Source organism: Antedon bifida, chromosome 8 (assembly GCF_963402885.1).
Source record: "Antedon bifida chromosome 8, ecAntBifi1.1, whole genome shotgun sequence".
Lineage (NCBI taxonomy): Eukaryota > Metazoa > Echinodermata > Crinoidea > Comatulida > Antedonidae > Antedon > Antedon bifida.
Window position 1 is genome coordinate 7,350,323 of NC_136233.1, and position 21,536 is coordinate 7,371,858.

Consider the following 21,536-nt stretch of genomic DNA (forward strand, 5'->3'; position numbering starts at 1 on the left):
TGCCTCAGCACTAAGGCCCTGCCACAGCCTTGGGGTCGTTTCCACCACATCATCACCAGATGCATTGCTAGTGCCTTCTCAAGATGTGTGGTGGAAAGGGGGACGTATAATTCTGTGAACCCCAAACACAGTTGGTCGCATACCTTTAACTCTATTCCACCGACCAGCGTGGGAATCGAACCCACGACATACGTGTTGTCAACACGACGCTCAGTCGCCTAAGCTAACTGCTCATTTTGGTTCTAACAAGGTTAATATGATATTTATGACGTAATGATGAATTACGTAATACACGTATAAATAGACTATTATCAACTGTTCAGTCGTGTACGACTTTATGGCGTAACAGACAATGCTCAGGCTTGAGTGCTCTCAGTATTGGGTTCGAACCTCTACGGATATTTTTTTTTTTTATTGAAAATAAATATTGTTTTTGAAAGTGAGATTATTTTGAGGGTTGTAAATGTCAGGCCTAAACAAGTGGACCTTTTTTAAAATCAGAAACAAAGTTGCATGGCATTATTTTTCATTGATTGATCATTAATTTCATATATACACTATTATCAGCTCTTCAGTCATGTACTGATTTGTGGCGTAACGGGTAATGCTCAGGTTTGCGTGCTCTCAGCATTGGGTTCGGATCTGTACGGATATTTTTATTTTTTTATTTATTTTTTTTTTAATTGAAAATAAATATTGTTTTTGAAAGTGAGATATTTTGAGGGTTGTAAATGTCAGGCCTAAACAAGTAGACCTTTTTTAAAATCAGAAACAAGTTGCATGGCATTATTTTTCATTAAATAGACTGCCATAAAGCCTCGAAAAGAAGCCCATGTGCTCTTTCATTTTTAGTACTCATGGGTGGGCTTCTTTTCCACCTGGAGTTCTTTTCGAGAGCTGCTGGGTTCCCGCCCGGAAAATGTTTTATTTACATGATTTGAACAATCTTCTAATGTAAAGATTAACAGCATCAACATTTAACAGTGTGGCGTGTTGACCGCGAATGACTAGCAATACCATCTTCCACATAATACACCTGCACAAACTCATTTGCATAACAACGCACGGCATACCAAACTGTTTAAAATAGAGCTACAAGGTCCCTGGACATCTATTATTTTTCAAACAACAGTACCCCACCATGCTTAGGGCTGAGCAAAGACAATTTTGAAAAATATAGCTGCATAGGTTCCCGGCCGAAAAAATGGCACTTTACATGATTTAAAATTATATGAAACAAACTATGTAAGACTCACACCAGGACAATAGAGCTTGTCCCCAGAAAGTGCACCTATTCATTGTAATATGAAATTAAATATTAAGTCTCCAGTACTAGCCCACCGTTGGGGCAGAGCTAATAATGAAAATAGAGCCCAGAATTGCACTTATACTTATTACTATACATAATCACCTATGATAATTATGATAATGTTAAAAATGTCAACTATCCAGATACGACTTCAACATTTTAGGTGGGGGTTTCTACTTTAAAACTCGACTTCGTATATGCTTAAGGCCTAGCCCGGCGGCGGAATTAGTCTAAGCTTCGAAATTGGTCTAGAAATCGGCATCTTTGCAAATGTTCTATATTTTATCTTATTTCACTCTCCATTAACCCCATACAAAAACCATCGGAGACAAACTATCTGTTTAAAACATGTTTATTCTGGGACGGTGCGGCCATACACACCAACTACCATAAACGTGTTTCATAACATATTACAATACAATATCTTGCATGCATCGGACATTTCGCTACCAATGTAGCAACGTGGCGTCTTTCCCACTACACCTGTACAACCATTGCATAACAACGCACGGCATACCAAACCGTTTCGTACACCTGCGATGAAAATAATAAATTCAATTTCTTTTAAAATTGAGAACGGCAAACATAAAATTTACGAGATCGAATACAGGTTGAAAAAACAATTAAATAAAAAAAAATATGTTAAATGTGCTCTCCCTGCCTCAGCACTAAGGCCCTGCCACAGCCTTTTGGCGTCGTTTACAGCACATCACCAGATGGATTGATGTCGCCTCATGATGTGTGGTGGAAAGGAGGACGTATAATTCTGTGAACCTCAAATAAAGTTGGCCGCATACCTTTAACTCTATTCTACCGACCAGCATGGGAATCAAACGCACGACGTGTTGTCAACACGACGCTCAGGCGACTGAGCTAAGGTCATTTTGGTTTTAACAAGGTTAATATGACTTAATGATGAATTACGTAGCCTAATACACGTATAAATAGACTATTATCAGCTGTTCAGTCATGTACTACTTTGTGGCGTAACGGGTAATGCTCAGGTTTGTGTTGTCAGCTTGGCTTCGAACCTCTACGAATATTGTTTTTTAATGGAAAATAATGAAAATTGTTTTTTTTAAAGATTTACTCTGCTAAAGGGAACACAAAGGATATTGTTTCTTAAGTTTATTAAAATGCTGTGACTTTTTATTAATTTGTATTTTATATCACTGTGCTCCACTGGCGCCAAATTGGGTCCACTTGAGTACAGTGTATTAACATACGAAAAAATATTTAAATATTATTTTTATTTTATACCACTGTGCTCCACTAGCATCAAATTGGGTCCACTTTTGAGCACAGTTTATTAACATACGAAAAGATATTAAAATGCAGTGACTTATTTCTATTCTATATCACTGTGCTCCACCGGTGCAAAATTTGATCCACTGGACCAGTTACCGTAGTACTATTTCTAATTCGGATGTAAATAAAGGCATAAATGGCGCTCCGTAGAGAAGTAGAGAATGCTCCATCGTCAAAATGACGCTCTGCTGAGGGCCTAGCCTCTAGGAGGAGGGGAGGAAGAAGAAGCATGTGCCTGCTGCTTAAACGACCGATAGGCCTAGGCCTAGGCCTACATCGCCTTCTTATGAGTGTCTCTGTATCCAAAATGTTTAGAATTAATCATTATAACAGTTCTCATTCTTCAGCATGTAAGTTTTACATTTAGATTTAGACCTAGCCTAGCCTAGGCCTAGGCCTCTAGCCTCGCTCCCCTCCGGTATCGGGACGATTCGACACTGCTGCTGACACTGTACTAGTATTAGTAGGCCTAGGCTATCTAGGCATAGCCTAGGTAGGCCAGGGAAGCCTATCCCATTCTTCTGCCTGAAAATAAAGTTTGGAAAAAAGAGCTTATTTATGCTTATAAAATGCATGTCAAAGCCGATAAAATATAGGCCTAGCCTAGGCTAGGCCTATTTTATAAGTTGGCGGACCGTCTCACTTATTACTATAGGTAGGTACGAGTCAATCTATGACGTCACTCACTTAAATTCGGTTCTGTTTTTTTTATCCCAAAATACAAGCCCTTTGGGAATTTACGTTTTTAAATCAGTTGTCATTGGCTAATTCAAGCGGTTTGATGTCAGACAGGTCATTTAAAGTTCAATCTCGGGTCAGGTAATTTTTTTTTTTCAAACCGTGATCGTTAAATTTTTTGGCAGCGTTTTGAACATTTGAGTCAAATAAAAGTTGTATTTGTGAGCATAGCGTAAGTAATAAATTCAATTATTATGCTTGTTAACGGTACTTCATGTATTTAGGTGTATTTCTGCCAAATATGAATGTAATTAGATAATTCGCGATGGAATGTGATCGATCGCCGCACTCCATCTTGTAGCACTGAGGGTGCTCTCTGACGGCGGTAGGCTTATTGTGATAGTCGAAACCGGCTTTCGCAACAGTAATGTAATGGCAATATTTTTAGTGTTTAATTAACGATATGTGTCGGAATATTCAAAACATAAGAGTACTTAAATATTATTAAATAATTTTGTGTAGTTTTAATTACAAATTATAAACATACTATAGACGATTTAATTGGATTTCTAATATCTGAAAATCCGACGCTTAAATAGTTTAGAATGAATATCGCATGATGTCATTTATTTGGCTGCTGATTGGCCCATGCATTTGCAGGTCACATGTTCAAGCAATTTCTAATGGATTAAATTGTTTTCAGGTATTTTTACAAACTTTAATTGTATACAATTGTTTGACAACTGAAATTGGTGAGTAAAAATATTCCATTTTAATTTCAATGATAGATTTACATTTTATCACAGTGGTGGTAGTATTTTTATATTAAATGTTGCCTTTTCACTACCATATATTATAGTACATTAAAAGTTTTTTATTTTTAAAATATTTTCTGTAGTTTGAATATAGGGCTAAAAAAGAAAAGAAAGAAATAAAACCAGGAAAACATAGGCAGATTTTGAGTGGCTATTCTGAACTTCCTGATGTCGTCGTAGATTTGAAGAATGAACACATCCTTTACATTTATACTGAATGTGATTCAAATGGAACATTAATATAAAACACCATACCCGGCTTTTCTTTCCTCATGATGGGGGTGGGAATGTAAATAAATATTGAGGATAGGGAGGGGATGTTACTAGCATAATGTAAATTTTGCAAGCTTCATTCTGTAAAAAAAAAAATCTATGATGTAAAAAGATGTACATGTTTTATACAAAATATTAAAAAACGATTGTAAAAAGGTCACAAATTTTATTAGCAATCCCTATACCAAAATTCCGATTAAAATAAAGACTTAAAAAATTAATATAAAATCAAGTAGTTGGTCAATTTTAATAAAATTTACATTTTTGAAAATGATGTGTTTTTTCTGATTTTTTTGACTTCAATTTTATTTTAAAATATTGACTTAACTTAGGCTATTAGAGGTCTCTCTAGCTAGGCTACTACACTACTAGCTAGGCCGGTGTAAGATTGAACATTGTCCAGTGTTTAAAAGTGTCTACCAGACAATTTTCAGCATTGAATAGTGTAACACCAGCTGTTGAAAATGGTTGCAACCACCCGGGAAGTTTTCATCGGTAACCCTCGACTGTCACATCACCTTTATCCTGTAACAATTAGGCCACTGGACATTCAACTCCCATTTAGGGTATTTATAATTCCTTAGAATATCATCTTGAATCGAATCGATCGAAATAAATATTATTATTATTGTTATATGAGGAGAAATAGGCCTAGTCTATCAAATTAAAATAAAACCTGTTGTTTCACAGACCAGAGTTCAGCCATATCAATTTGAAGTGAATGGACATAACAAAAAGTATAATGGTCACTAATTTGAGTCTTTAAAGTATAGTGATCTTTAATTTGAAGAGGACCAGTAAAGTTCTTTTTTTTTTTTTCACAGTTAAAAACTATTTATTATTCTCGTCTTTGCTCATACCAAATAATATAATGGTTGCTAATTGGAGGTGTCTTAAAGTAAAGTGATTTTTAATTGGAAGAGGACCAGTACAGTTACTTGTTTTTTGTCACATAATTAGAAACTTTATTATTCTTGTCTTTACTCATACCAAATAATATAATGGTCGCTAATTAAAGGGATTGATTGTACAGCTGCATGAAAGAATGGTTATCGAGATAAAGAAACATTCATTTTATCATTCCTAATTTTCTATTTGCCATAGAAGCCTTCTGTGCAACATGTAATCCAAAGGACAATTTGTTGTCAAGTATGATTCCCAAATCTGTTATTGATTCCACTGATTAAATTGGAATTTTCCTTTGATCAGTGCCCATATGATAGACAACTTTCCTATTCTTTCTTCCAAAATGCATAATTTTACATTTTATTAGGTTGAAAGGAGAAGCCATTTCTCTGACCATGCAAATAATTTATTCAGATCTTCCTGTAATCCATTTGATTCTTCCACACTGTTTACCAAGTTGTACATTTTGGTATCATTTGCAAAAATGTTTACTTTTGAACTAACTCTTTTTAGGGAGATCATTAATAAATATATTGAACAGTGCAAGACCAAGCACGCTGCCCTGTGGGTCTCCTCTACTAACTCTCTCAGGCTTTCTGAATGAACTCCATTTAACACCACTTGTTGTGTCCGTCAAGAAATAAATGCTCTAATCCATTTTAATAAATTTCCTCCAATGCCATACGCCTTTCATTTGGTACACTGTCAAACGCTTTTTTGAAATCTAGAAAGATGCAATCAAAACATTCACTCTCTTCAATCCATTTGGTCCATTGTTCTAAAACTACATGAATGACCTGATCTAAAGCCCAGGGAAAAATTTCGCCAGTATTGCATCGCAAATCGCGACACAAAATAAAACAATTGCTACGTGATTACTGAAACGGATCGCATGGTTTCGTGATACAACAATGAACAACGGCTAGCTATAGGCCTAGGCCAGACCTAGGCCTAGGTACCTTAATACGGCTTTACCATGTTGAAACACCGGTTCTCGTCAGATTTAAGAGTTAAGCAACGTTGAGCCTGGTTAGAGCTTGGATGGGAGACCATCTGGGAATATAGGGTGCTGTATATGGAGCTGGGGTCCCGTTAGGCATTTGAAATCAGCACTGCTGACTCTTTTGGCAGCCCCTGCATCTAGTATCTCACTGCATCTAGTATCTGCCTTAGACATATTGGCTTATGACTTTCCTCTGGTCAAGGTGGGCACAAGAGAAGCCCTTGATCAATGTTAGGACCGATCAAGGTGCTTTAAACAGTCCTGGCTTTGTTTTTATCAAACCTGTTAGTGGCGGTAATTATCGCTGTTGGTTTCGATTGAATAAAATAAAAATAAAAAACTAGTGTGAGGCTACATAGTCTAGTCTAGACATCGCAGACTCTTCTGAAGAATCCAAATTTTAGTCAAGACCGTTACTTAAATAAACATAATTCCAATCCATAACGAAATGTCGTAGTATGAACATACATTTTGCACATATTATATGTATGTTCAACCTTGTAATAAAAGCAATAATATGTGTTGGTTTCGACCAATGCTGTAATGAGAGCCAGGCTAGTTGGATGCATACCATGTTTCAGTACAGTAGTTAGGTTACCTTGACGCACCACACACATTTCAATTAAGCTTAGCTTAATTTTCAAATTGATTAGCAATTAAATCTAATATGGCTTCTTGATTTATACAAACTCTTGTAGGTTCTCTTACATATTGAGTCCAAAATATGTCTTCCACAGTTTCCAAAAATAGCGCACTCTCTTGTTGTTCTCGACCTAAAATTATACAGTTTTCCCAGTCGTTATTACCAAAGTTGAAATCTCCTACAACAATTGTGTTGTCTCTTGACAATTTATCTGCTTTTAAGAGCATTTCTCTTAATAGTGTATTGTTATCCTTGCTGTTTGGGCTACGGTAAATACTAACTACTAAAATGTTATCTTTATTAACTTTACGATCCACTCAAACTGATTCTTTAAAGTTTCCAATAGTTACTTCATTAAACAGGTATACCTTCAACATAAATACCAATACCTCTTCCTGTATTGCCTGACCAAAAAAACTAAAAACCTTCTATTTATAATTCGATCCTCACGCTGAATTTCTGATAGTGAACGCTTAGGAAGAATCTCGCATAATAAAACAACGTCTGGTTATACTTTGCAACTGTTCTCTTTTATTCAGTAAGGAATCGGTGTTCGAATACATAAACTTAATTTCAGCTTTTTTAATAAGTAACTTCTCGTCTAACTTTTTTTTAGTAATTATTTCTTTTTGATTAACAACAGAAATTTCTTCTTGAGCTGTAGTATCTATCCGATAATTAGGAGCGAAAACACCCTTTAACAATCTTGCCATTCCTAATAACTAAATCTTTTTCACCCATCTCTTGTCTCTCTTTTAGCTTAGTCCATAAGTCTCTTCACTCTGCCCTCTCAGACTGTGTACGATCTCTTGATATCTTTACATTACTCTGGGTACCAGCTTGCCGAATTTTTAATAAAATCTCATTACTCATAAAACTTGTTTAAACATGATGACTTTATGACAAAAATCTTCATTACAATGAATATAAACATTGTCACTGGCTGTTATTTAATGTATGATTTAGCGTTCTATGACAAGTAGTTCCAGGAGATAGCATTTGTTGTAATTTTTAACCATAAATAAATGAAAATCAGTATTTTCTAAAGTGATGATGACTTATGGTAGGTTTATGACAAAAATCCCCATTACAATGAATATAAACATTATCATTGGCTTTCATAATGTATGATTTGGCGTTTTTTTGAGATTTTTAACCAAAAATGCATGAAAATCAGTATTTTCTAAATTTATGATGACTTATCATAGGTTTATGGCAGAAACTTCCATTACAATGAATACAAACATTCTCATTGGCTTTCAGTTAATGTATGATTTAGCATTCTAACACAAGTATAGCATTTTTTTGCGATTTTTACCCAAAAATGAGTAAAATCAGTATTATACAAGCTCTAATTGTAATGCAAATTCAAAATTTCTTTTTGATATCCATTTCCATATATAGCTAGGGCAGTTTTTAAAAGTTGTTTGAAAAAATTAAACATATGTTACACTGACAAATTTCTTTTTTAATTACAATAACAAAATTTAATTTTACCCAAAAAATGAGTTTATTTTCCATATAATTTCTAATAATGACTCAAATGACTTTTCATGATAACCAATGTGTAGTATGCTTCATCAGCTTTGAATTGAGCCTAATTTCAAAATAATTGATGCATTTCATCAAATACTGTACCATAAAATAAAGATATTGGTAAAAATTGCGTGCAAAAATAGGCCATTGAACTTTATCTTGAATTGCTTTATGTATTTTGATTGTGTGTTACCACCATCTGATACTTTAATAATTATTTTATATTATTAATTAATCTTTATCTTTATAATCATTTTAATTGATTTTGTTATCTTTTGCTTTTCTGTTTGAAGAATAAAACGTAGATTAGATATAACTTAACCTTTGTATTGCCTATCTTATGTTTGCACGTAACATCAAGTGACGAATTAAATTCTGGTTTGATCAGAAATTGATTTTCAAGATTTTGATCTTTTTTACAAAAATGATCACCTAATAAAAATGTTGTACAATGACAGTAGTAATCTTTTAAAAATAAACCTTTAAGAGTTATGAGGATTGTTAGTTATTGTTGATATTGTTTGATGTATTTACTGTAATTAATCAAAGAGGGCACCTGAATATCCGTAAACCCACTGGGCTACAGTAAACTGGAAAGATTATCATCTTTATGGTTATATGAAAATAAAATGTTTTTAAATTGTACAGTAACCTCATATTCATGTTTGTTGTTGTTTCAGTGTCAGAAGGAGTAGACATTGGACTTCATAATAATCCTCATCCAAGATACCTTCAAGTTCAGCATAAGAGCAACTTATTACTCAAAAACAAAAATATTCCAGATTTAGAACAATTAGCAAGGCATAGAAAATGTAAGATTTTTTTTCTTAAGAATATTTTATTAAATTAATCTGCCACTTCTTTTGAAAATAAAACAGTTTTTATAAATTGAATAGATAGGAAAAAACTGCCCAGAGATATACCACAACAGTTAAAGAAGAAGATGATGAAATCTGTGATTATGAGAAAAAGCTTCCCCCAACTGGGATTCAAACATGGAACTTTTTGCTTGATATGCAAATGTCCTACCATTAGACTACTAGAGCTTTGTATGGTTCATGATTCCCAGGGGGAAGGGCGGAGAGGAGGTAATGAAGTACAACATACTGTAATTGGAATTGTAGTGTGAAATAATAGGATGGATATAAATGCTACTAGTAATTACAGTACTGTATATAAGCCAGTATGCCAGAAGGATAAGTTCATTTATATATGAACACCAGGGCCGTAGCCAGGATTTGTCAAGGGGGGGGGGGGGGGTTCGGACACTCAGGACACTCCCCCTTCCCCCCGAAGGGGGAGAATTTTGTTAAATGACACCCCTAGATGGCCGGAAATGCTACTCTCGCACATAATATTCATGATAAATGGCACCTCTAATTGGTCGGAAAAGACACTGACTATCAATGAGAAAAACGATCGTATTCGTACTTTTTTCCTCCTCCTCATACACGTGGACTATTTAACCGCCGATTGTTTGATCATTCACTCGGTATTTTGTTTTTGCGTTCAAGTTCAATGTGAACGTACGCCTAGGGGAATCTCCGAAAAAAGCACACTTTGTGTGAGAAGTCAAATTCAATGCTTATTATAGCTCTACCTATATTTATTTACAGCAATTTGTTGAGGAAATTAAATATTAATCAATGTAAATAGATGGTATTGATACAGTTGAGTAGCCTACATATCGGCTGGTAGCCCTAGAAAAAAATAATCGGATGCTATAATGTAAACTACAGTACATTATACCATAGATATTATAGTGTAATATATTATTATTAGTATTCACTATAATCCTCTATGATGATGATACACTATACTTCATAGCTACACATAAATATTGTAGGTAACCGCAGGGTTCCATTTTCTATGTACGTCGGAAGGCTATACCGTAAATCTTCTAATAGTAACCCACGTACACTCTAATAGTAACCCTCCTTCTAATAGCAACCAACCTTATAAGTCAATATATAATAATAATTCACTACTCTAATAGTAACCTATAGGGTTACTATTATTAGAGTCACAAAAACTATTGACAAAATTAAATTATGAATTGAAGACTGGTCGTATATGATGCAGCCGTATTTTGAAAATAAGGAGATAATGCATGTTGATCTCGGGAGTGGGGGAGGATTGAGTGTTTTTGAGTTTATAAAATAAAGTTAGAGTTCAAACAAATTTGTTTATTCGTACTGTTTTATTAATTTGCTATGATTTGCTGAACGGAATAGGGACGTGAGTTACTATTTTCAAGTGCCTAAATTAAGATTAGGGGGAGAATAGTAATAGTAACCCATTACTCTAAAAGTAATCCCCCTTCTAATCGTAACCCCACCTAAAAAACAATCAAAGAATAAACCCAGGTTACAATTAGAAGATTTACGGTATACTTTATGCATGCTGACTGCCGTGATCTAAACAATATTGGTACGCGGTTGTCCTTTGTACGAATCTTCGTGCACCAGCTCACTGTATGAGTACGATACACACGTTAATATCATGTTACATCCAGGGATTTCAGGTGAAAATCAGCAATTCATTTGTAACTCTTGGAAATTTACAGACACGTATCCCTCGACGTACGCTCATACAGCGAAGAATGTATCAAGTTATTCACGAACGAGTTTACGAATTTTTCAATTTACGAATAACCTTTTAAACTGTGTGCAGCACGTATTTGGAGGATTTTCAGAGATGAGGGTGAGGTATTGGGCATGTCGGGGATGGGGGTTCGCAGTCGGTTAAGGGGGGTTCGCTGTAAAGGGGGGGTTCGCCCGAACCATAAAAACCCCCCCTGGCTACGGGCCTGAACACATTAGGCAAGTTGTTAATTACTTGGCAAAATTGAATTTTGCCAATAAACAAAATGCAGGGGTAGAATTTCCTCTTACTGTAGTTGCTGTGGGCCATGGCTTTACTACAGCAATTCATTTTTCTTCTACAGCAGAAATTTCAGGGTCTTTGGTACCTGTTTTCAGACCTTGTCTTTTAAAAAATACCTCAAGGTTTCAAGGAGAACCAAAAAAATGTTTTCCATCAGTGATTGAACAAAATTGTTTCATTAAAAAAAATGAAGCAAAGAAATTTGATTTTCTTTTATTTACGTAAGAGAACATTTAATTAATAAAGATTCATTGTACTGTTAGTATAGTATTACAATTCAGTTAAGCCCAGGTAAAGTACCAAACAACGTACAGTATCATTTTTATACTAAAAAGGTCTACGCCTTTCAAACACCATTTATTCGTCCAACCGTTTCTTCAAAACGAAGTTAACACCCGTGTTGACAACACGCTCACATTTCGATGTTTAATGTGGACGAATTTCCATCAATTTGCTTGTCATTTCAACCAAATGAATAGTTAACTACAACAAAATGAAATTAATGTTTCAATAATATAATAATAAACATCACTCGCGGGAGAGAGAGGGTCAACGGTAGTCGACACGTGTGATTCTTACGCATGCGCAAAATAACTCTGTGTATCTAGCAAGAAAGGCATGTGGCTTTGAATTTCATGAACTGAAAGGTGGCTTGAAAAACGAAATTAAAATCCAGTTATGATTGATAATATGAATTAATTTTATTCGATTAAGCTAACTTACTTATTCAGGAATAAAATTATCAAAGAGATTACTACCATGCTTTCGCGTCAATCCACGAGAGGACGAGCTACTCAGGTAGTGCATTGTTTCTCTCTTTTTATCATAATTTGCCATAAAACGTACAATAATACAAGGAATGACCTGGTTTAATGTTTTTAAAGTAATATATATATGCATTATTTTTACAAAACGTCCCAAATTGTAGGGAATGGGTCTTTAAGAATTGTCAGTTTGATAAACATGCTTATTGTATTGTCGAAGGTTCTATTGATGTACTCGATTATGCTAATTAAAATGTTTATTAGCAGTAATTAATTACTTTCTTAAGCGGACTAGGTACAGGAGTTGACACACACACAAGAATGACGGATCTTCAATTAGACTCTGAAAATAAACAGTTTAGTATTTGTTTCATATGTGTACTCATTATGTTAATTAAGTCCAGGTGGGACATATATTCACCTTTGACCCTTTCTTAAGGGCTAATTAGCATGAATTAGTGGCTTTCTTAAGCAGACTAGTTACAGGAGTTGATGGGTCTTCAATTAGGCCCTAAAAATAAACATTTTAGCTTTGGTTTCATTTATGTACTCGAATATACTAATTAATTCAAATTTTGGGGTATTTTGAGCACCCCTCCCTTAAATTGGTACAGGGGCGAGAACTTAAGAAAGGCTTTTTGATGGTCCCTGGACCCTACCTTAACGTATTCTATGCCTCAGACTTTTTATACTCACAATGCTAAACAAATCTTCGTGGATTCCATTTTCAATACAGAAAGTCTGAAAGATTAATCTCTAAAAATCTATGGTGTTGTTCTCTAATAATTACTTACAACAACCCCCCCAGTGATATACTAGAAATTAATTACATTTTTAAACGTTTTTATCTAATTTTTTTTAGTGTTAGTACCATTAAATGAAGTCGAAGATGAATGGAAGAATGCATCCGGACCATATCACATCAGAGAGATTGCTAAGCATTTTAATATCTATAAAGATCTTTTCGATGGAGCAGAATTTTTATCTTGGGTTATAATGAACATTAGATATAAAGGTGAAGAAGACAGTATAATACCAGTATATTGGGGCAATGTAGTCGCATCATTTGAGGTTTGTGTTGTTTCACTTCTCATTAGTTATGTGGTTTAGTGTGTGGCAAATCACCTAAAATTTCGTAACTTTGTCAACATTTAAATTAACTAGACATGAAACTCGTCACTTTGACGAGTTAGTTATCCGCACGACAGACGCCACGTGCACGTCATCATATGTTAAAAACTTTAATAAGAGGTGGTCCTGTATTTTCGCCTTGTATTATATTATACAGTATACTGTGTATACAAGGAGACATTAATTCTACATGATACAGAGGGCGGCAAACAACAATTTGCTCACATCAGAGCCTATGCTGGTGTACATTCTACTGTATATTATATGACATATTAACTGAATTATGGCACCTGCCTTTAATTCAAATATTTAACATGATGACGTCATAAAAAAAAAAACACAAAGATAGCAATTTCTGAATAAAATTATCTCAGCAACAACATATTTACGTGTAAAAGAAATTTGAATACGTAAAATGTTGGTGCGCGCACATTTAAATGTGATGAACTTTGACGCAGACGATGAAAATTTGACCTTTTTAATTAAACTTGTCATATGATGACGTCAAAACATCTGATTGGCGAAAAGTTCACATGATTTTGTATCTACAATCCAATAGCTTCCAGAAAACGTTTTAATCATGATTATCACATTTTATTCTTACGAGCTATTACAGATAAAAATTTACTGTAAAGATGAAATTAATGACCCACGTAATTAAAATTTTTAGGCATGATGACGTTATAAAAATTAAAATATTTTTATCTCATGCTAAAGAAAGTTGATTGACCTAGACAATATATAAATGTAGGAGAAAAAGGAATACTGTTAAGCGTGATGCGCTCCATTGAATGTGATGAGCAATAATGAAAGAGACAAAAATCCTATATTTTACATTCGTGTGGCCATACGATGACGTCAAAATGTTTTTTTTAGCCTTATCGATGCATGATCCGATATCTACAACTCATCAACTTCTAGATTTTGTAATAAAAAGAAACGGTTCACGGTTTACTTTAGAAACTATGACTGTTTAAAAAAAGACATTATTTTGACAATTTTTAAAGCTTTTTCATAAAAAACGCGCACGATTTGTCTAATTCAACGTGTTCGTGTGGCGTTATTTAAACTGGAAAAGGTCTAAATTGTTTTTAAAATTACTAGGAAAGGCTTGAAAAATATAATTCAAGAGAAAAAAATATGTTTTTAACGCTACGTGCTTACCGCGTGCGTAAAAAATTGCGCGCCCGTGGGAATAAACGCATAAAAAGTTGATTAGAAATTAATTTTGCGCATTTTGAAATTTTAAATGCGCGTGCGCGCGTAACTTCTTGTGAAACATGCCATTTTTAATCCGTAGAAAGTTTGCCTCTGATATGACTTAAATTTTGTCAAAGTGTCAATACTAAATGACTTTTGGTTTTTAATCTATGATCAATCATTGAAATTCATAAAATTGCGCGTAAGTCACGTTGCGCAACTATGACGTCATTCAAAAATAGGAGGTGCACAACTTCACGTAAATGCCCATATGTTGTCAAAGTTATGAAATGTTATGTTTACACATTTTAGAGAAACGCGATCCACAAAAAGGAAGGATGGAAAGAAGCATAATACAGAAAAAAAATTTTGATCTCATACAATAACAAGGAGTTATCCGCTCTACCAAGCGGATAACTAAAAAACATTGAACCATACTTGAGCCAGAAAGGGTTTAAAAACTATATTTACAATGTTTCAAGTAGTTTATCAGCTGCTGTTTTTTCGGATTTTTTCGAGAGCTTTTCCAACTTTCCTTGATTGACACCAAAGTGTTTAAGGTGATATCGTGAATAATGTTGCCGAACTTCCGACAGCATAACAAAATTAAAATCAACTTCAGCTTGATAAAAAACATTTGTGCATATATGTTCTGTTGTTGCACCGAACAACATCATCAGTGCAATGAAATACGGTTTTACACGTGCAACAAAATTTCTGGAAAAGAAATAAGAATAAGAAAAAAAAAAAGATCCTGACAATAACAAGGGGTTATCCGCCAAGGGCGGATAACCCCTTTGGCAACCAAATTGGCAAATGTATTTCGCCTCTGCGATGAATGTCAAACAATTGAATTGCGTCAGTAAAATGACTGAATACGCGATTGTAAATTTAGGGATGTAAATAAATAAACGTTTTGGCTACACAGTGGTTGATTTAATAGGCTTTTAGATAATGAAAACCCCCCTAAAATTAATGTACTCTACCAAACAACGAACGACGCCAGTCGGATCATCAGCTAGTGAGAAATCTCCACACACACAAGGTAATTTTACCGTTTACTACGAACATGGAATAATTACTTTACAAACACATTACAGCATATTAAATGATTTAATGAATGTAAATTTAAATGGGAGAATAACCTGCGACTTGCAGCATACTGGACTGAATTGCGCACAGGTGTGGATGACACATACCATAACTTTCTACTCCCCTACTTACCAAACGGTGCATTAAACTATAAGACATGTGTATTTTTATTTTTATCTACCAATTGTTTCAATAGATAAAATCTATATAGGCCCACACCTACCTGACGATCAATTACTATTAGCGGTCCACAACCGCACTAACAAGCTGTACGCATATTCTCCATATGCGGCCTAGCGCTACACTATTTTGACCAAGAAAAGACTACATATAGTAGCATATTTAAAATTTATTTTTTTGAAATATTTGTTTGTAAACTTTAAATGTATTAATAAACCAATATTTACTATCAAATTACATACAATTTTGTTTCCAATATTTTTAATTATTTGCTAAAATCTCTTAGTATTTACGTAATCTTAACGCTATTGAATAGGCAGTGTGTCCATTCATGCATGAAAATGGCCTCAATATGTCCTACTGAGGAGCTTGTCGCTACTCCTTATTGTTAAATTACTCTATTTGCACTTGTTAGTATAGCGCCCTCATTTGTCGGTAACTATAGGCTGGTTTGATTGTTTGACATTCTTTACTAATAAAGTCTCAGTTAAGACCGCTATATTGCAATCGACTTTGCTGAGAGGCTTAACTAAGACTTTCGCGAGGGGCTTATAGGGCTTAGATCTAAGCCTAAGACAAAGTCTTTATATTGCAATCCGCCCCAGGGGCTGAATGGACCAATACACCGGGGTAACCCCCTACTCTTCCTGAAAGATGTACTGGGTTCATTAAAGTGCACACAAGCCAGATGTGTACACTAGACCTCCAGTTTTATCCAAGAAGACTTGTTCTACCACCAGAACAATGGTCGAGAAGTGACTTGAACCTGTGCCGATTGTTCAGCTATGGTTTGCGGCCTTAACCGCTCAACCACTCGACTCGTCAAGCAAGAAGTTTATTGATCAATCCTCCAGGGCGCCATGCTTCTTAGAATATACAATAACAGGATTTTTATAGCGCACATACCACTCAAGAGTGCTCAAGGCGCATATCGCTTAGGAATTTCATTGTTTTGAATAAGGCGCAGGCTGAGTAGGGAGTAGCATTTTCGGTCGGTTGTAATTTATTTTAATGTTTTAAAACATCTGAACAAACAATATAAATAAGAATACACAATTCAAAGTTAACTATTTTATTCATTTTGTCAATATTGTATAGCCTAGGGACCTACTGTAGTAATAATTAAGTAATAATAATAGGCCTACCTAGATATCATAACTAAACCTAGGCTAGGCCTGATCGACTCTAAACAACATCGTGCCCTTTATTTTAAAGGGCGCGCGCACATTTTGAGCTTTACAGTATATATTTTTCATACACACATGAATTGCAACATTTGAAAGATTTGAATAAGGCATCATTTTCACATTACATGTGAAAATTGTAAAGTCGGAACAGGCTCTAGCTTGAAGAAACTGAATTGTGGGTGAAGAAATTCTAAATGCCTGGGACGTCGGCAGGCGATCAGCAAGCACTGATTTTAGAATGTATTAATTTTAAGAATTTATTCATTTTTGTTACACAGACTAAAGAAAGTCCAAGTATTTCATATGAAAGCAATGATGATGATTGGTGGACACTATTACTTACAAACCCTGATGGTAATCTTCATAAACCTGACACCGAAGTTCTTCATTGGCTTGTGTAAGCACCATGTTTTTATTTTATAAATTAGACCGTATGGGATGGTGATTCTTGAATCTTTTTTTTGGCTTTTGAATATTCATTAGTTTCTCAGTATTGTTTACTATATCAATCAATTTTTTTATATGTTGAGCTATATTTCGTAATAATAGTCCATTATCAATAAGAGGTCAATAACCTCACTTCCGGTCATTTTGGGATAAAATATTCCATTACACCAAATAAAAGTAAGCATGTTTTTTTACAATTTGGATCTAATCTCAATTCTCTATGACAAGCCATTACGATATATGATAAGACCAGGTCAAAGGTCAAACTGCCAGAAACTGCAGTAGCAGCCATTTTTTGACAAATTTCTGTTAGAGCAAATAGGAATGTATATTCACAAGCGGTTACAAAGTTATACACTAATTAAAATGGCAGCCATTTTGGACGACATCTTGGATATCTCGGAGAGCAAAAGGAGGATTTTTCAGGACTTTTAGTATGATGTTCAAACATAGGTCTGGACCTTTCCTGAACAAATTTGCTTGTTACGAGACCCTAATGCTCTTGGACTATATTATAAAAGTTGTTTAAATTTCCTGCATTAAATTTGCACATACCTGGCCCTCTTTTAAAGTCACTTTGTTCAGTTTCACACATTATATTTATAATGTAAACCTTGCTTATTTTTCTTCTCCATGTAAAATGAATTTTTGTTGGAAAGATGTCTCCAGATATCTACTAAGTTTAGTTTCTTGATATGGAGGTTAAGAGTATAGCTTGAAATATCTTTTTGGTCTAGATCATTGTTTAAACACAGTTCACATCTTCACCAATTATTTTAGAATAACCAACAATCTTTAGAATTAGAAATTAGAAAATTCACCAGATTATATATAAAAGTTTTGGTTAAAATATTTGGCCTATATTCTGATGTCCATCAAGCAATACAAACAAATTAAGTGTACTCGTGAAGAACCTTCACCAATTATAAATTTTGGAAATATATGAGTTTTACACATGTTTTCTATTTTTCTAAAGGAGGTACTCTTTTCCTTAGTATTATTTGGAGTATAACATCAACCAAAGTATAGTTTTCCATTAATTAAAACATCCAAGAATATGTATCTTCCATCATTATTTGTTATAACAACCAAATTTAAATTGTTATTATTACTAATATGGATACGCATCTACTAAAGTGTGTACCAACTACGAATTGCCAATCTAGTCCACAGAAAATCTTGGCAATTAAATATTGCATTTTGTTTGTCTTGGAAGTTAATCCTCTGACATTTAATGAGATTATATGTAATGATTCCATTTTATATAGTTATCTTTATACTGTATATAAATTTAAGAGCAAAATTGGGTAAATCGCGCATTAGTTCTGGAATTTTTACTTGATGGTATATAAAGTTGGTTCGTAGTTTTGGTACTGATTTTAACCACCTGATGTAACCATGTTTACTAATTAAGTTGTGTTTACCAATCTCCTGCTACGACAATTGTTTTTAATAGCTGAAAACCGGTCAAACAGCTCAAATACAGCATCATAATGTTGAAGACAAACCAAATTTCTTTAAAAAATACTATTTTAATAGATTTAGTATACGTTTACAATTATTACGTATTATTACGTATTGATTGGCAATGAATGGAACATTCCAATCTCTCAGTTTCCCAGTATAATTATTTGGTATAAACACAAGTAGGTAAATTTATAAATAAACTTTATTACTGGCAGACAGTTGCTTCTCAATGTTTGTATTATTTAATACTGTAGGTATATAAATGTTGTAGTGAGTATCGTTACATGTATTTTCCTATTTCAATCGACTATGACAATGAAAGTTTCAACAAAGTATTAAATTCTCAAATGTTTTTCTGTGTTTTGTGGTATAATATAAAACATGAAAACAAATATTTTGTTACTGAGTCACGAGTGGATAAAGAATATATCTAAAAATTGTCATCATATATGTAGTACAGCTATTCAAAACAAAATGACTCTATATAATTTTTTTAATTATAGAACAAATGTGCCTGGTCAGTCTGTAAATAATGGTCAAGTTATTTGTGATTATCTTCAACCATTTCCACCTAAGGGGACAGGTTACCACCGCTTTGTGTATGTACTATTCAAACAAGAAGGAAAATTTGATTTATCAGAACAAATGCCACTACCATGGTAAGACTTTGTTTCATAGGTACTACTATTATTTTGTAAAGATTTCTGTGTATGTTTAGCAAGGCAAAAAATAACATAAACATAAATTAACATTTAATTAATAAACAAAGCTAAAAGATGACTCAGATACTAAACTTTGATAGGAACTAAAATACATAATAGACTTACAACTTTCAACCAAGGCAATCTAACAACAGTATTCTAAGCTCTGTTAGATCAAAGGTTTCATCTGTGGTAATGGCACGATCACTTCCATGCTCCTCAAACATTTGACTGATTTTCGGTTGCCCTATTGGCATCCTCAAATGTTTGGTTATAGAAACTGGAGAATAATGTACATATTTGGTACCTACAGTACTACCTACAGTACTATTAAAAATCAGGTAATTTGCGGTAGTGTATAAGAAGTTATTAGTTAGGGAAACAAAACATTAAAGCTAGTCTACACAATAACTGGTTTGTGCAAGTTAATGCCAACTTGTCAACAAGTTAAACAATACAAAAAAACCTTACCAACCTAGTAATATGAATTTGTCGCAGCCAATCATAAGATCAAAGACTGTTAAAAGCTCAGCATCCTGTTGTTAGATTGCTTAAATGTTCCAACACGGACTGTATTTTTATAAATTATATTTCACAGTTTTAATTCACATTCACGAACATTCAGTACACTGGAGTTCTACAAAAGGTACCAGGATATTATAACACCAGCTGGAGTTAACTTCTTTCAATGTCGATGGGACAAGTCGGTAACAACTGTTTTCCACCGTCAACTACGTAAGTTAACTTGGCTATTCAGTCCAATGTCATCTATGAAGAGTTTTATTATAGTTTTTTTTTTTCTCATAGGAAGACTTTTTCATATATAGATTTCATAGATAGATAATAAACAATCCTGCTTTGGCATCTGAAATAATTTTTAGATTACAAAATATTTTGTTAGACATCAATTTTCGATCAGGTTTTTGTTTTTGTTTTTTTTTTATTTTCAAACCCAACCAACAGCAAAAGGAATTCGCCAGTAACAGGAGGGTTTTCTGTCTATCAATATATGTAAGAACAGAGCACCTAACAATACTAGCATTATTAATAAAAAAGAAAAGTTTTAAGTTTACGTTTAAATAGAGGTGCAAAATTCTCTCCTCTTAAATCGACAGGAAGCGTGTTTCAGATCGATTTGAGGATTGTCACCAGCTTTCCGATTACATCATGGAATTGTAAAAACTTTACCAAATCATTTTTTTTCTTTACAGAAATGAGGGAACCATCTTTTGAGTATCACCCACCACCACTTTACATTGCACCACAAGTAAAGTGGCCACACAAGAAGCCATTAAAATACTTAAATAGGTATAGACCACAAGAATGATGGTTGATTTCTCTGTTTATTCAGGCATATACAATTAAACTATTGAAATAGTTAAAGTGCATTGTTTTTTATTAGGTGATCATTTAGAATAAAATGATCACCTATTGTTATTGTATCAAATCTTTATTTTTCTTTTTATTGTTTCTGTACACTATTTTGTGTAACAATTATCTCAAAAAATTTAATGTCAATGATTACCAAAATTTCAGAATATCTTTCAAATAATATAACTTAATCCTAATAAGCTTTCCAGCGTGATCACTCATCCGTGACGTCATTTATACGCCATTTTGTGAAATCACATTATCAATCATATCTCCATAATTCATTATCACATATTAATGAAATTCACTACACATAAACTTCAGGCCAAGGCTAAAAATATTACCAAATAAAAAGTTGCGCGTTTCAAGGTCATGCACGTGAAATCGCGCGTTAAAAATGTAATGGATCGGAAAGCTTCCGAAGTTTCTTATACCTACATTATTGGTGGCGCAATATATTGCATTGCATTGCTATTGTTCACTACTGGTATTCGCGGCGTATTTGCATATCAGGTGAATGATTATATCGAATAGGCTGCGTGAGCGTTGGTTCTGCAGAAGTTGTTTTAGTTGTTGTCTGAGTAAGACATGTTATATACTGTATTTCTTTTAAGTGTGGATTCTCGCCAATACTCTTTG

General features: G+C 33.9%; 1 protein-coding gene across 1 annotated transcript; it reads left to right on the forward strand.

The window, feature by feature from the left end:
* Positions 1-2,803: 2,803 nt before the first annotated feature.
* On the forward strand, positions 2,804-20,909 carry LOC144849542 (large ribosomal subunit protein mL38-like). The gene is made up of 7 exons (XM_078706484.1): positions 2,804-2,967; positions 9,152-9,283; positions 12,984-13,192; positions 17,190-17,308; positions 19,329-19,484; positions 20,125-20,261; positions 20,738-20,909. The coding sequence occupies exons 1-7, from the start codon at positions 2,847-2,849 to the stop codon at positions 20,851-20,853; spliced, it is 990 nt and encodes a 329-aa protein (XP_078562610.1). The 5' UTR covers positions 2,804-2,846; the 3' UTR covers positions 20,854-20,909.
* Positions 20,910-21,536: the final 627 nt, after the last annotated feature.